This window comes from Equus asinus, chromosome 20 (assembly GCF_041296235.1).
Source record: "Equus asinus isolate D_3611 breed Donkey chromosome 20, EquAss-T2T_v2, whole genome shotgun sequence".
In the NCBI taxonomy this organism is placed as follows: Eukaryota; Metazoa; Chordata; class Mammalia; order Perissodactyla; family Equidae; genus Equus; species Equus asinus.
In genome coordinates, this window is record NC_091809.1 from 54,998,716 (window position 1) to 55,014,625 (window position 15,910).

General features: G+C 33.5%; 1 protein-coding gene across 1 annotated transcript in view; it reads right to left on the bottom strand.

Annotated features, from left to right (window-relative positions):
* Positions 1 to 15,910, bottom strand: part of ATM (ATM serine/threonine kinase) — a 115,994-nt gene that overhangs the window by 77,977 nt on the left and 22,107 nt on the right. The window contains exons 10-23 of the mRNA XM_070490340.1: positions 14,934 to 15,103; positions 13,255 to 13,626; positions 12,559 to 12,753; positions 11,650 to 11,745; positions 10,298 to 10,523; positions 8,576 to 8,701; positions 7,617 to 7,742; positions 6,560 to 6,649; positions 5,328 to 5,499; positions 4,344 to 4,543; positions 2,027 to 2,109; positions 1,781 to 1,936; positions 902 to 977; positions 640 to 770 (exon numbers count right to left, since the gene is read on the bottom strand). Coding sequence (XP_070346441.1) covers positions 640 to 770; positions 902 to 977; positions 1,781 to 1,936; positions 2,027 to 2,109; positions 4,344 to 4,543; positions 5,328 to 5,499; positions 6,560 to 6,649; positions 7,617 to 7,742; positions 8,576 to 8,701; positions 10,298 to 10,523; positions 11,650 to 11,745; positions 12,559 to 12,753; positions 13,255 to 13,626; positions 14,934 to 15,103 — 2,219 coding nt within the window. The remainder of the gene's footprint in view (positions 1 to 639; positions 771 to 901; positions 978 to 1,780; positions 1,937 to 2,026; positions 2,110 to 4,343; positions 4,544 to 5,327; positions 5,500 to 6,559; positions 6,650 to 7,616; positions 7,743 to 8,575; positions 8,702 to 10,297; positions 10,524 to 11,649; positions 11,746 to 12,558; positions 12,754 to 13,254; positions 13,627 to 14,933; positions 15,104 to 15,910) is intronic.

Here is a 15,910-nt window from a genome sequence, read left to right on the forward strand (position 1 = left end):
AATGTATTAAAATACAATATTTCAATAGTGATAAATGCTATAGAGAAATAAAGCAGAGAGGTCCTTTATTTACAGGGAGTGAGAGGTGGCGAAGGCATAAGTAGGTTGCAATTTAGAGTTTTAAAATCAATTTAATAACCTCATAAACATGCAGTCCTTAAGAAATGAATATTTGCTTCTTCAGGTACTCAAACACAAAACAGATTCCTATGACAGAATCAGTCCAATGCCTAATTGTGTGTTCACTTAAGTAAAAATCATTGTAATCAGCACAATGTAAAATGTGCTAATTTTCGTTTAACATATTCATATAAAATCACAGTAATACCCAAACATTCTATATCTCCCATAAGTTGAAACAGACACACGTCCTTCAACTCAACCACTTACTAGCTATATGGCACGGAACAAGTAATTTTACCTCTCCAAGCCACAAAGTTTTCATTTAAAAATTGGAGAAAATAATAGTATCTAAGTGATAGAGTTGTCAGAATTAAGAGAAAACATAAATGCCGGGCATAGTGCATATGCTCAGTAAGCATTCGCTATTTTCAATACCATTACTGACTTATGATTGCACGAGACACTGCACCGCTATCTGCAGTGTTCCAGACACTTCACAAATACTTGACCCATTACCTGCTGATTGACTCTGCAGCCAACATGCGAACTTGGTGATGATCATCAGCAAGAAATTGTGGAAATACTTCATTTACAGGAAAGTTGTTTCCATTTACCTTAAGAATAGCCCATTTTGAATAAGGATCGGCCTATGGGAAAAAAGTAACTGAGGCTAAATATGAAATATTAAGAGAAAAATCACCCATTAACAAACAGAAACAAGGCCTGCTTAAAAAATTTCAGTGGAGACCTTACTAATGCTTAATGTGGAATAACTCACCTCAAGCAAGGTTTTAAGGCATTTTACCAGTGCCATTCTTACAGAGAATGCGTATTTCCCCTCCTTTGTTAAGCGCCTGAAATAAAGTGTTCCGATGTCAAATAATTATTCCAATAAAAGCACAGTCAAAATAATCACAAGACATTAGGGTTATTCTAGGTTGCTTCTAAAATTTATTTCCTTGCTAAATTTAATTCTCATTATGTGGCATACATCAATATCTCACCTTTCTAAAAAGTGCAGCTAAAAGAAATTAGTTTGAAAAGGAGCTCATTTTAATGTACATTATGTATTTTATAGGATTATGCCTCATGTGGAGGCTATCATACTTCAGCTAATCACATTAGAGTAAACTTGCTTTAAAAGGGCAAAAAATCTTAAGTTTTTCTTGTTCTATCAAAGATTTTAAAACCACATTCTATACTGATTCAGAAGTCCTTACAATCAAATGATATGAAGGTTCTAAGTTACATATATATGCTCCTCTGTAAGTATCATGGTGTTACTCAGACTGTGAATATAGGGCATGAAATAACCAGATGATGCTAATTTGTTCACTTTAGGAACACGAACAATTCAATTTTAGGCTCGTTGCACTTTGCCTTATTCACCTATAAGTCAAACTTCTTATGTGATTCAAAATTTAGACAGAAATACACTCAACACACTTTAGAAAGCCAAGCCTTAAGCAATAAACAATGTAGTTCTTCAAGTAATTAAGGAGGGAAACACTAATTACATTCTACTATTGTTAAAAGATGTATAAATAATTACATTCGAGAATTAGAAGAAATCACTAACAAAGAAATGCAACATTTGCATTTGTATCCAGAGGTAGCAAAAGAAAAATCAGAAGTTCAAAAAATAGTCTGTTCCTACCAAAATACTTCAATCACTTTTAGAAACCGTTCTTGAGCATCCTTTGTGTTCTCAGCATCCACATTGCCTTGACGTAGGTTCATCACTACATGAAGAACATGGTTTAAAACTGTCTTACAAACATCTTGGTCACGGTGATATAAAGAACACACATTGCTGGAGTGGAAAAAGTTTAACTTCATTATAACAGAATGTATCAATTATACTAATTTAAAGTGAACATAACATATGGTTTTAATTTCTTACGATAGTGGTTTCAGAAGTTCAACAACATCTCCCATTGGCAAGGAATATTCTTCTCCGGGCAGCTCCTTTAAAAGCACTAGATACTAAGATAGTAGGGAAAACAAAATCAGGGGTTTTTTTCCTAGATCATTTACTTAAATAAGCATATATGTAACCATAAATTCACATATAGATGCCCAGGCACACACACAACAGTGAATGTCTAAAAGATGCAGTACAGCAAAAAAGAGGTTTGAAGTCAAACAGAGCTGGATTCAAATCCCAGCACTACAACCTATTAGTTGTATGATTAAAAAACTTTCATTGTCATCTGAGCCTTTGTACCCTCACCTATAAAATGGTTATAAACCACATATCTGGTTGGATTCATGTGAGGATTAGAGGGAACAAATGTAAAGGTCCAGCACTTATTGTAGGAATTCAATAAATGATAATTGTTAATTAACACTGTTGGGGTTAAAAGCCTGAGCAAGAATCTAAAACTAATACAGTTTTATTAATATAAAACTAATACAGGACATATGGAGTATGTTCCTACTCTCTCAAAATTATGCTTGGGGATAAAAGTTTAATGGTCAAAAACTATTCTATTAATGAATTTTGGAAAGCAGAGATAATCATGGGCAGGAAAGAAGTCAAATACCCTGACCTCTCTTCCTACGAGGCAACCTCGTAAGGCTCTCTATGGTACTATGGATACAAAGGGCTGTGCAGTAACTATCAGTTATAATGGAGGTTATAACTAGGAAGCCAGTTTCTGAGAGCTACCCAATAATTTTCCACCTGTAGTAGGAAATCAGAAGACTTTTTTCCCTATCTTCTGTATATAGAAAAATATTTCTCACTCCTTCTCAAATATTTTAAAAGAACATTAAATTGGACCATTTTTAAATATTTGCCATGAGAGTCATGTGTGATGTTACCGAGTGTCTTGAAGTAACTTTAAACATCAAAGTCTCAAGAAAGTATACAGTCCTCCTCATGGGTGGGGGCTGGAGCCTCGACTAGAGTTTTTGTCAGGGTTGAAACCAAGGGCTCAAACAGAGCTCAATCAAGTATGTTTGCCAGGGCTGGGGCCTCGACCAGCATGTTCACCACGGCTAGAATATGACCAGGGATCTTACCAGGGACTCAATCTGCATGTTTATAACAGGTTCTAATTAGGGTATCACCTGGCTTGTTTGCCAGTTTGTTGGCACTAGGGACATGACCACGGACTCACCTAGCATACTGGCTGGGCCAGGGGCTCTCCCTGTGTGTTCGGCAGTGCTGGGACTAAGGAGATGGCCCACATAGTTGGGAGGTTAGTTACATATAAAAATATTGAGTAAACAAGTAAATGCATTGAGGCTAAATGAGAAGCCAGGTTTCTTACTGCTGGAAAATGGAGCCACAAATACAAACAGAGAAAAAACAAATAAACCCTGTGATGTTGGAGTGGAATTGGAGATACCTATAAGAAGATGGATAGATAGATTGGGGTAGGGCAAGAGGGGGATTACTTCTATAATATTCTCACCAAAGTCTAAGTCTAAATCTAATCATGAGGAAACACGATAAACCCAAAGTGAGGGATTCTATAGAGCAAGTGGCTGTACTAATGAAAAACAGGAAGGTCATAAAAGATAAGACTAAGGAACTGTTCCAGATTGAAAGAGACTGAAGAGACCTGATAACTAAATGCAATGATGATAACATTGATGATAATACTGTGGGTATATAGGAGAATATCATTGTTTTTAGGAAATACACACTGAAGAATAAGGGGTCTCATGTCTGCAATTTAATCTCAAAATGGTTCAGAAAAAAAGATGTCTATGTGTGTGCGTGTGGAGAGAGAGAATAAGGCAAACATGGCAAAATGTGAACTGCAGAAGCTTGTGAAGGGAATATGGAAGTTCTTTGTAGTACTGTAACTTTGCTGGCACTTTGAAATTACATCCACAAAATTTAAAAGCATGCAAACTAAGGTCAAGTCAAGATTCAGACTTCAACTATAATATTATGTAAGTATTATTTTTACATTCAGTATTTGTGGCCTAGTTTAAAATAATTTATAATAATTAATTATATCTAAAGAGAACAAATCTATCCAAAGTCTATCCAAGTTTTAATGTTTCAGTATCCACCTAAATTTTTTTATAGCACAGTAAAAGAAAAAGTGTATTTTACAACTAGTCTCAGATTCATTTCTCAAGAAGCAATTTCACGTTTTCAAAGGTACAAAGGTACTATGTGATTCTTCTATGTCAGTCCATTACATTTAGCCAGCAACATGAGACAGAATTGAAGAGCTTTTTCATTTCACTCAACTCACCATGTGTAGGTGGAGAGATTTAGCAGGGTCTAGCATGCTAGAATCAAGTAACATCAACAATTTCCTCCGAATATCAGCTGCTCTAAATGACACAGTATTGGTCTGAGCACTAGTTACACACATACACAAGAACTTGAGCATGTCTAAAAAAAGTAGATCTTGCTTTGACAGATGTTCTTCAGCTAAAGGATTTATGGCACCTACAAATAAAAAGGACTTATTAAGACTAAGAGAGGGGCAAAACAACCAGATACATTGAACATTAACTCAAATATCCTCCCCTCTACCAAAAAAAAAAGAGATAAAAGTATATAGAAAGTAAAATTATGGTGAAATTGATTACACACTAAAAGATTCAAAATTCTTCATAAAAGGTTACACAAGGATTCTGTCATCAGAAAATAATCTATGGAAAAATCTATATAGACATTCACTGTAGTACTACTAATTATAGGGAAATAGAAAGAAATCTAAGTTTATGACAATAAAAAATAGTCAAGTAGATTATAGTATATATGTTAACTGGAACACTACAAAGCCATTAAAAGGTAGGATTTCTAATGCAAGTAGCTACATGAAAAAAACTTACAAATAATGTTAAAACAGACAAGGTATAAAAAGTCATCTGAATGTTGATGCTGATTACAATTCTGAAAGGGTCTATAGGGAAATAACAGAAAAAGGTTAAAAGTGATGGGATTATGGGTGCTTTTTCACTCTCCTGCTTTCTATTTTCAAAATAATCTAACATATGGTTCTACTTCTTTAGTAATTATTTTAATTCCTCCCATGAAGAATAAAACAGGAAACTAATAAATTCAATTAAAAATCAGAGAAATCTATAGTGTACACAGGGGAACAATCCTAACAGACTACACTGAGGGAAAATGAAATGGGCATAAAATTGGTATCTATGAGGCCATTTGTAATACCAAGTCAACATGAAGAGATAAAAGAAATCCTAATCAGTAAATACGTATTTACCGACAGTACTTTGGTTCTCTCCAGATTCATTTGCATCACCAACACTAACAGTAGGGCAATCATCAAATAGATTCATGGAGGACTGATCCTCCGTCTCCATCAGATTTTTATCAGTATCATCTTGCATTGATTCTACTTCTCCATAGTCAAATGGCTTTTTGGTAAAAGATGCCTTCAAAGAAGAGAGAGAAAGATGTTCAAGTTGGCTTCTTTCAGAAGCATGTTGTAATTAAAATTCACCTAATCAAACAATTCAAGATTTGTATGCCTGAACACTGCAGTATTATTTCTATTAAATGTCTAACAATAGGAAAATGGATAAACTTTAATATGCCTATGCAACAGAATAATATGCAAATTTTCAAAATAATTTCTTACATTAAGAAGCTTTACAACACCCCAAATTGATGAGGGTGTAGGGAAAAGTATAAATTGGCACAACTGTTTTGGAGGAAAGTGACAATATTCACCAAAAAATAAAATTCATATTCCTTCTGAAGAAGCAATTCCATTGCTAGAATTTATTCTACATCCTTCATAGGCAGAAATAAAAGTAGACACAAGTATGAGAATCATTACCACAGAACTCTTTCTAATGAAAAAAACTAGAAACCACTTAAAATGTTAATTAAGATCAGATGGGCTAAAAATACATATATATACTATTCCTATATAATGAGATACTATGCTACTGCCAAAAAAAGTAAAGAAGAGCAGTAAGAAGCAACATGGAAAAATGACCAAGATTTATTATTAAGTGAAAATAATCAAGTTACAGATTATTTTCTCATTCAATACACATTTGAGTGTCTACCACATGTGCTAGGCTCTGTTCCAGACAAGAGTATTTGTAGCATAAGCCCACTTGCATGGAAAAAAAATACCACGATAAGAATATGTTGTCTGGCAAGGTTTTTGTTTTTATTTTTAAGGATAGAAAATTATTTTGAATTCTGGTACAGTGTTACACAGAAAGAGGTATGCACGTGGATGATTAGTTCCCTATCACTGTCTATTATTATTTATTGAAAAACTAAAAGCCAAGCACTATGCAAGGGACTGATATTAAGAAGCAATCAAATATATTCTCCCCTAAAACCAAATAACTTTAATTTCCACATTTAAAATATATAAGATGCCATGTATTGTGAGATGTATTTAAAAGATTTCAGTGAAAAAAAAATCATCTTAGAATCAATGAAATACAGTAGTAAAATAGGCAGCATACTTACTAAACTTCTACAAATATCAGCAATATCATTCATTAGCTTTGATGTTAACAATCGTAGGAAAAAGCCAGATGCAATCTTATTTGGACTGTGCTATTATTAAGACAAACAAAAAACCAAGCAAACAAAGAAATAAAAACAATTATTCTTGGTAGATACTTTCTCTATCATGAATGAAGTGTACATTTTCTTTTACACTGTCATAAGAAGCATAGATAAAAAGTTTACTATTTATTATTATTATTATTCATTAAAAAGTTTACTAAGAAGCATAGATAGAAAGTTTACTATTAGGGCCAAGATATAAATTGCTTCAAAAACACTAACCTATTCTCTTAGATTAATAATAACTATAGCACATATCTTTCACTATGCATAAACATTAAAGTAAAATACCAGCCATTGACCCTAAACATAAGCAAGCAATAATTGTAAGTTAGAGTTTATTTTTCCACTTCTCTCCTTTCCCACTTACAGCAGAACACACACTTCAAAACCAAAAACATACGCTGATAATCTTGATATATGGCCATGTACTTAATATTAGGTTTCAAAAATGTTTTTTCCAATTACTATCAACACTCTGGCCTGGCTCAACTACCCCTCAGGCCTGCCTCCAAATCAAAACAAAGATTACACACAGTAGCACTCTTTCTACCAAATAATATACAAGACTACCTGGGCAAAAGAGAGCATAATGTAGGTGCTGGAGTTGTTTATCTTTGTAGTGCTCACTAGTCCTGGTATAGTGATATGCATATCACATGGCTAGGAGTCAAAAAATTTTTATTAAATGAAGGAAAATAAGCTGGCAATAAAAGTCACCTATGTAGTTGTACATAAAAGTGGTAAAATAATCTCAGAAACCCTCCTGAAATGGTGAAATTAGTTTCATGAGCAACTCAAGATTACCTATTGCTTTATTCCTCTAGATAGTACCTTTACTTACAATTTTAAATCAGTGTATAAACTTATAAATGGACCAAAAAAACAATAACAACACCAACCAGTTATCAACCTCCTGGATAAGCTACACTGCCAAGTAAGAAGAACATCTTACCTTGGTACAGTTACACAAGCAACTTGTACATAGATGCATCATATTTCTCAGTGAAACAATTCTAGATTCTTCATTTGTCTTATTTGTAAACAGAGTGATACTTTCTCCTGCACACTGCATTAGAGACTATTAAGAATAAAAGAAGGAAAAATCCAAATTCTAGTTAAAATTATAGTTCAATGATTGCTTTTTAAAGTTTTACTTAAGAGGTAAAATTAGGGGGCAAGTCCTGGGGCCAAGTGGTTAAGTTCGTGTGCTCCACTTCAGGCGGCCCAGGGTTTTGCCAGTTTGAACCCTGGGCGCGGGCATGGCACTCCTCATCAAGCCATGTGGAGGCGGCATCCCACATGCCACAACTAGAGGGACCCACAACTAAAAATACATAACTATGTATCGGGGGGGGGGCTTTGGGGAGAAAAAGGAAAAATTTTTTTTAAAAATCTTAAAAGAAAAAATTAAATTAAATTAAAAAAAGAAGTAAAATTAAGTGTTTTTAGAAATTTTACTTGGTTATATAGTATAATTAAAAATTATGAACAATTTTAAATGACACATCTTACATCCTGTTCTCCTTAAAAATCACACCACTCACAGAATAGCACCCAGAAATGAAAATAAGTTTCACTCTTAGAGCCTACTTGATTGACACTCAGTCAAGGATTCTTTAGGATAACTGATCACAGAAAAAACTTAAAAGTACAAATAAAAATCAGTATTTTTGTTAATGAGACTAAATTTTAATGTAATATACTTCAATTACTATATTTATAGTTGGCTTAAAATAATTTTGAATCTTAAGGAAGGACAGATAGTATCATTTCCTCTCAAACTGCATAAAAAAGCAAGAGAAAGAGTTAACCTACATAAAAGTTATGTTTTTCCAAACAAATATACCAATTTTTCCAGGAATAAATTTCATTCAAATTTACCCAAACCTTTATTAGTATACATTCTCCTACCTTGGCTTTCTGGAATAATTCTGATTTATATGCTTCCTCTTCAGCTATTACACCCACATAACGATAGCAGCCAAGAACACCCACCAAAAGACTTGAACACCGGACAAGCGTTTCTGAATTTGTAGTCTTAAAGTAAAACACAAATAAAAATACATATTTTTTCATAAATAATTTTGACTACGATTATCTTTTGTAAGTACAAATTTGATGTTCAGATTAAGAAACAAAAGTTTAGTTAATTAATAGTGGCGTAATTCTGATTATCTCTAAAAACATCTAAGAGAGCCCTGCAGAGTTGTGATAACTAGGATTCTCAGGAAAAATAGCAAAAGTATCTCTTAACGGCCAAGCAAGGTATCTCCTCCTAAAATGGCACAGTGTACTGCTCACACAGGCCCTCAAATATTTGAGGTAGAGAGGAAAGAAAAGATAGGCAAATAAATGTCTCTAACTCTTAGAACATGAGTAGAAATTAGATTCATATAAAGAGACATTAAAATGACATTTTGAGCTTCTGAAGAACAAGAATCTTGAATTATTCAGCTTTTTAGACTGCACAGACTAGCACAAAGTATTTTTGCAGCAAATAAATACCACTTAGCCAGTTTTATAGAATTACGTAAGAATTTTTAACGGTTACAAAGAAAAATAAGATTTTCAGGTTTTTCGCTCCTATGTTGCAGGAAATAGTACTTTAGGAGAAAACATGGAAGACCATGTTAATTTGTAATGAAAGTGGTCACAATTGTGATCTAGAAGAATATCAGTAATTGAGGAAAAGACAGATGAACAGATACACTGTCCCTTCTGTGACTCTTCAAGTCATCATCCCTGGCTACTGAATTCACTCCTTTGAGTAGCTTATAGGTTTTATTTTATTCAACAAATATTTTATCATTTACCATATAGCAAGGCATCGTGGAAGATACAAAGATTAATAAAAATATACGTGCCCTTTAAGGAACTTACAGCATAAAGGAGCATTTGTATATAAAAAATATATACAAATATCTATGGTACAAAGAAGATGCTAAGTGTCATTTTAAAATAGAAATACTAAATACTATGAAAATTAAAAGTTGAATTCTTATGGCTGAGATTACCTAAGAAAGGCTTTATCAAGGTTTTTAACATAGGGATGATTTAAACACAGAGAAATAGATAGAAAAACATTTTACATAGAAAGAAATGGGAGTTTCGGCAAGAGAATAGCACACACAAAGAGAATTTGTGATTTTTAAGAGGACAAAAGAAATGACTTATGAGAAATTACTAGATGATCTCTAAAATATGGGTGACTGCTAGTTCATGTATTACACTTATTAATCACTCCTCCCTCTTCAAGTGTCCCCAAAATCTATTAGATCAGTTTAAATTATGTTCTTTTCTATTATTGTAACATCTCCCTCCTCTGTATTGAGAGGTTCTTTTTCATCATATAATCCCTATGCTCAAAACCATTACTATTTCCCACTAACCTACCCAAAGAATTATACTTCTTTAATGTCTACAGAATTCCTGGTACAAAGGAAACACACGAAATATTCTTTAGTTTCCCTTTTTCATGTTACATTCTCCCTATTTGTAGCCATGTTTGGTCACTTTGCTTTTAAAATCAAACCTCTCACCATCCTAAGTGTCTTTCCTGCCTCTGTTTCTCCTTCCTAACAGTCCACCAAAGTTGAATCAAATATAGGCTTCAGTTCTTTTTTAAAATCTCACCTCAGATGAGTAGTTATTTAGAAGTTGTTCTGATAATCCCAAAAGACAGCGATTCAGTGATTCCTTGAGGTTTTGGTGGACAGAAAAGCCTATACTGGGTTGGTGCTTTTCTGTAGCATGTTCTTTCCCAATGGTTAAAAAATCCATCTTGTCAAAAGTTGTCTGAAGAAATAGGTCTTCAACTTCTGAGAATGAAGGCTCATCTTGATCTTTTTGGTGTTTTTCACTTCAAGAAAGTAAGATCTTAAATTATAACCAAATGACCAAATACTTTAGCTCCATATAGCAGCAATACATTACAAACGAAAACATTAATTTAGTGTCTATACTATTCAAAGACTGCTTTATAGCATTAATGGATTACTCTTTTAAATGTTGCTTTTTTCTGGACTTTGATACCTACTTGTATCAAATTTCATTATTCAGCAGCAAATTTTAGTAACAGATGGACAAAAGAAATACAACTTATAATCTCAAAGGCAAATTCAGAAACTATCAAAGAGAAAATATGAATAACACTGGATATAAACACTAAGAATAACATTATCTGAAAACATTTCTCTTTTTTCATCTTTGATTTCTCCAAAATGTAGAATTTTTTTCATCTTATGCCCTCTTGAGGGATATTAGGAATCTTCACGCTAATCAGTCATTTTCAGTCAGTGATAAACATAAGCTTCTTGAGTCAATCAACAAAAATGAAGTCTTTACATTTATTTTTGTTTTCCCTATCCTTGTTTGTTTTAAAGCAAACAAATAGATTTTACTTGACATGCAAAAATAAGTCACATCTTTAAAGAACTCACTTTACACAATTTTTATGTTCTTTTTTTTTTTTGAGGAAGATTAGCCCTGAGCTAATTGCTGCCAATCCTCTTCTTTTCCCTGAGGAAGACTGGCCCTGAGCTAACATCCATGCCCATCTTCCTCTACTTTGTATGTGGAACGCCTACCACAGCATGGCATGCCAAGCAGTGCCATGTCTGCTCCCAGGATCCGAACCGGCGAACCCTGGGCCACTGAAGCAGAACGTGGGCACTTAACCGCTGCACCACCGGGCCAGCCCAATTTTTATGTTCTTAATTTCCTATCATAACCATTCTATTTCTTCCATTGGCAAATGTCACATTATACTACACAGCATTAAAAAACAGCAAAATAGATCTAAAATTATAGAACACAGATTACAATCATTGAATTAAAAGAAACTTTTCCCTGGCTAATAGTTGTGATTTTTTTAAGTTGATCAACTTAGTTCAAAAGTTTTAAGATGTAGCTACTACTCTGCTAAAATTATCTTTGTAATTAAAGCTATATCTTAAAATAACACATAACTCTATTAGATAACATACCATTCTGGCACACTTTGGAAAAAACTCATTGCAGCTTGACAGTTTTTCATAGTGAGACTCACAAGAATCTTCTCCAGCGCAAGATGAGGAAAATTACTATAAAGGAAAATAAAAATCTTCACTTGGAAGATCAAAAGTCATTTAAAGCATTCTTTAAATTTAAACATCCATGTTTGGCTATAAATCTTGACCTCTAAAATTTGGATCCAAAATTAAAACTGCTTTCATCTGTACTGAATTTCTTAACATCTAAAAGGAGTATTTAAGGAGCATACATTTTATGTTACTATCGTTTTCAACACTTCCTAGAAGCAGAATCATGTTCAGTTTTTAAAGATCATTTCTGAAACCAAAAAAAGGTTACAAAATTAAAGCAAATGCACTAGCATCCAGAAGTCTGTCCTCCAGGCACTCACTTCCAACTACCGACTATGGAAAGGCAATGGTTAAGTGGGAAAGCTGCTCCCCACCCTAGTGCTTAAGTCCCATTTTGTCTTTCTCTCATTTTCTTCCCTCCACTAATTTAACATATTCCATCTAGAAGATACTCTTATTATGATTCCAGAATACTCTTGAGTCAGATATATGTTCAGATGGACCTATTTATAAAATATCACAAAGGAACACATAAATGCTCAAAGAATTATACTCATACTCCTTGTGCATATCCCTCTTATTCTCACTGTCTAGACAGACAGGTGAAAATGAAGTAAAAAGACCTAGACTGAGGTGCAGGCACAAAGACACAGAACACTGTAAAAACAAAGGGACCGTTTAATATTTAGGGCTAGTTCTGGAAAATCCTGCATTATCAGTGTAAAATAAAGCCATTTAGTATCAAATAATGGAGGGTACCTTACAAAACAAAACCAAACCAAAAACAGTAGAATGCTAATGAACTCAAATTACCTGTGAAGAATTGGAGGCAGCTCTGTACTGTCTTCAAAGTCATCCTCTAACTGATAGAATAAGAGCCATTTCATTATCAATTCTTTTAAAGAAGAACTTCTATTTACTTCACATATATTCTGTTCCATTCCTGTTTTTACTGTTTCTGGAACTACACAAATGGTCAAGGCCAAAGTCAAACAGCATACTGCAGGACTATAACAAAACAAAGGACAATGTTGTTAAAAGCAAGCTCTTTGATGGACAGAGATCTTGTCTATCTTATTTACTGCTGTGCCACCAATGCTTACCACAGTGCGTGGCACATGGCAGACGTACAGAAAACTTCTGGTGATGAAATGAACACAAAAACTGTAAAAAGTCTGATTACATTTGAGAAGATTCTTAAGAGCTCTTAATCACAAGAGTACATGGTACTACTAAAAAAAATAAGGTTTATGAATATTGAGCAAACTAATTAATTGTCAATTACAGATAAAAGAAATTTACACTTAATTCTTTAATATTGGGCTTAGTAATCTCTCAACGTTTGAAACTAAATTTACATTTATTTATTTAAGACTTCCTAGACAAACAACAAAAGCATCTGAAATAGAATTTAATATATCTTCAACTGAAGTTACAAACTATAAAAATCAGGAAAAATAATATATATACACATATTGCAAAATCCAATACAGTGCATAATCAACTTACAATGAAGGTTTGCAGGCTGACCCAGTAAATAACTTCCAGAATTCTCTATCAACCTCAATTAAACTGCCTTGAATTATGGCTCCAAGTAAACCAAAGTTTTCAGCTTGTATTTGTTCAGAACTTATACCACGAAAGGTAATACACCAAATTTTATTCCAGAGTTTCAATAAATCTGACTTTTGTGAGCTTTCTAGGTTTGATTTCTTGCCTTGACATAACGCAACTTCCATAAGGCATCGTAACACATATGGTGTGCGCTCCCCACGTCGCTGTTGAGGCAGAAGCTGGCATAGTATCATCAGTAATGGTGACAGCTCACAATTAGGTAAACTTGCAGGATATTTTGATATTAACTGGGTTGCAATCTGTAACCTAAAAGAAAAAAAGTGTAATTAATTTGAAAACTATTCAATTCTATCAACAAACTAAAAGGAAATAAATACATAGACATGGTACTCAGAATATTCTAACTGAAGTATCATCATCATCATTTTCCATACTACTCTCAAAATAAACTTGCTATTAATATTTATTAGACCTTACCTCCTAAAGTGGCAGACTGATTCACAACTTTTTGGCTAGCTGGGTAAGCTATCATATTTACCTGCTATCAAAACTTTGAAGAATAAGTTACAAATACTCTACTTCTGAGTTACTGCATCCATTCCCGCTCTTCAGCCACCAGTAACATTCCTTTAAAACAGGAAAACAAACCAAAAAAAGGCCCCAAAAACTGTTTTTCCCTGTCATTAATTCAATGAATTCAATAAATATTTGTGTGAGTTCCTAGAACGTGTGCTACTCAAGAAAAGGAACTTAATCTTATTCATCTCTTTATTCCTAATGCTTAGCACACAACAGGTGTTCAATAGCAAATAACTCTTGACTATAAGGACAAATCAGAGCATCTGAAATAGGCACCCTCAACTATATAAAATAAACATGAGCTTAAGCAATAGGTATCTAAATCAACACATTTTCCCCCCAACTCACTTACATTTAAACATTACAACGACATGCTAAAACTCAAAAGAGCACTGATCAGAAAAGTTTGACTGTAATCTAGAAATTTCTAACTGTCCTTAGGCAAGCTGCTTAACCTTTCTCAGTTTCAATTTTCTTTTTATTAAAGCAAACAGGCTGAACTGGGTGAATTCTAAAGATTCCTACCAGATCTAATATTTTGTGATTCCACAGAATTCCACAATTTATTTATTTAAATAATCATGAATGCTGTATGATACTAAAGAACATAGCAAATAAGAAAAAATCCCTTTTATTATGGCATAAGGTCTAAATTATTGTGATTTTCGCATTTTATCTTTAATTTCTTCCTAATCTATTTCTTTTAGAAAGTGCTATGCATGTTCAAATCTCTTTCTGTTGAGATGTACAACTCAGTGAATTCCATTAGGCACACAATACTGATTGCCTACCAGGCAGCCATTCTCCCCTCTTTCTTGCTATGGAATATGCTTAGCAAAGGTGGCCCTGTCCCCAGCCCCAGCAGATGAGCCATGGTGGTTGATCTCAACATGTCCTGGCAATCACCGATTTGGGAGTGGACAAATGACCTAGTTCTGGCCAGGCCAATGAGATCACGGATCCTACTGAAGGTCTTGTGAGAAAAACTAAATGAGACTAAAATGCCACTAAAAGAGAAAAAAGTAACATTTTACCAAGGCACAAGATCAAAATCATTCTGTGACTTCTGAAGATGATCGTTTATTACTTCCCAGCCTAATTCTATTTTCCTCTTTTTGCAAGATACACTGGAATCATTACATTCTCTTTGTGTGGTGGCATAAGACTGAGAAATCTCCAAAGATTTGGTATCTTCACTGAAAACCTGTAAAATTAAAAAAGGAAAATCTTTTTTTTTTTACATTGCTATTGTTTTCTAATAGTTCGTTAGGTAAAAAATGTTCTTCCTCAAATGAAGATACAGGGAAGTCATAAAGCAAGAGTAATAAATTATAGAAATATATGTAAATATGATAATATAGTAATAAACATACATTTTGTATGACTATAATGGCTCTCTAGAAAGTAGATATTACCAAGTAGGGCATCAGTTGTATTTCCTTAGAACATTACCAAAAGCACCAATAAATATAAAAGTAAAGCAAAACCTTCTATTTTCAAAGGGATTAAATCATAAATTTAGCATTAAGAAAGTAAATAAAATTACCCAAGACGTTAACCAAATCTCTTGGAAAAAAGTTTTACCTAAGAAACATTAAGCCATCAACTGATGAATGGATAAACAAAATCTAATATATCCATACAATTGAATATCATTCAGCAAAAAAAAAGGAATGAAATACTGATTCATGGTACAACATGGACGAACCTTGAAAACATTATGCTAAGTGAAAGAAGCCAGACACAAAAGACCACATATTGTATGATTCCATTTACATGAAATGTCCAAAATAGGCAAATCTAGGGAGACAGAAAGTAGATTAATGGTTGACTACTGTGTACTAGAAGAAGCAGGGAATTGAGACTGACTGCTAATACGTACGAAGTTTGTTTTTGGGGTGATGAAAATGTTCTGGAATTAGATAGTGGTGATGGTAACACAACATAGTGAAAATACTGAAACCACTGAATTTGTACACTTTAAAACAGAGACTTTTTATCCTATGTTATT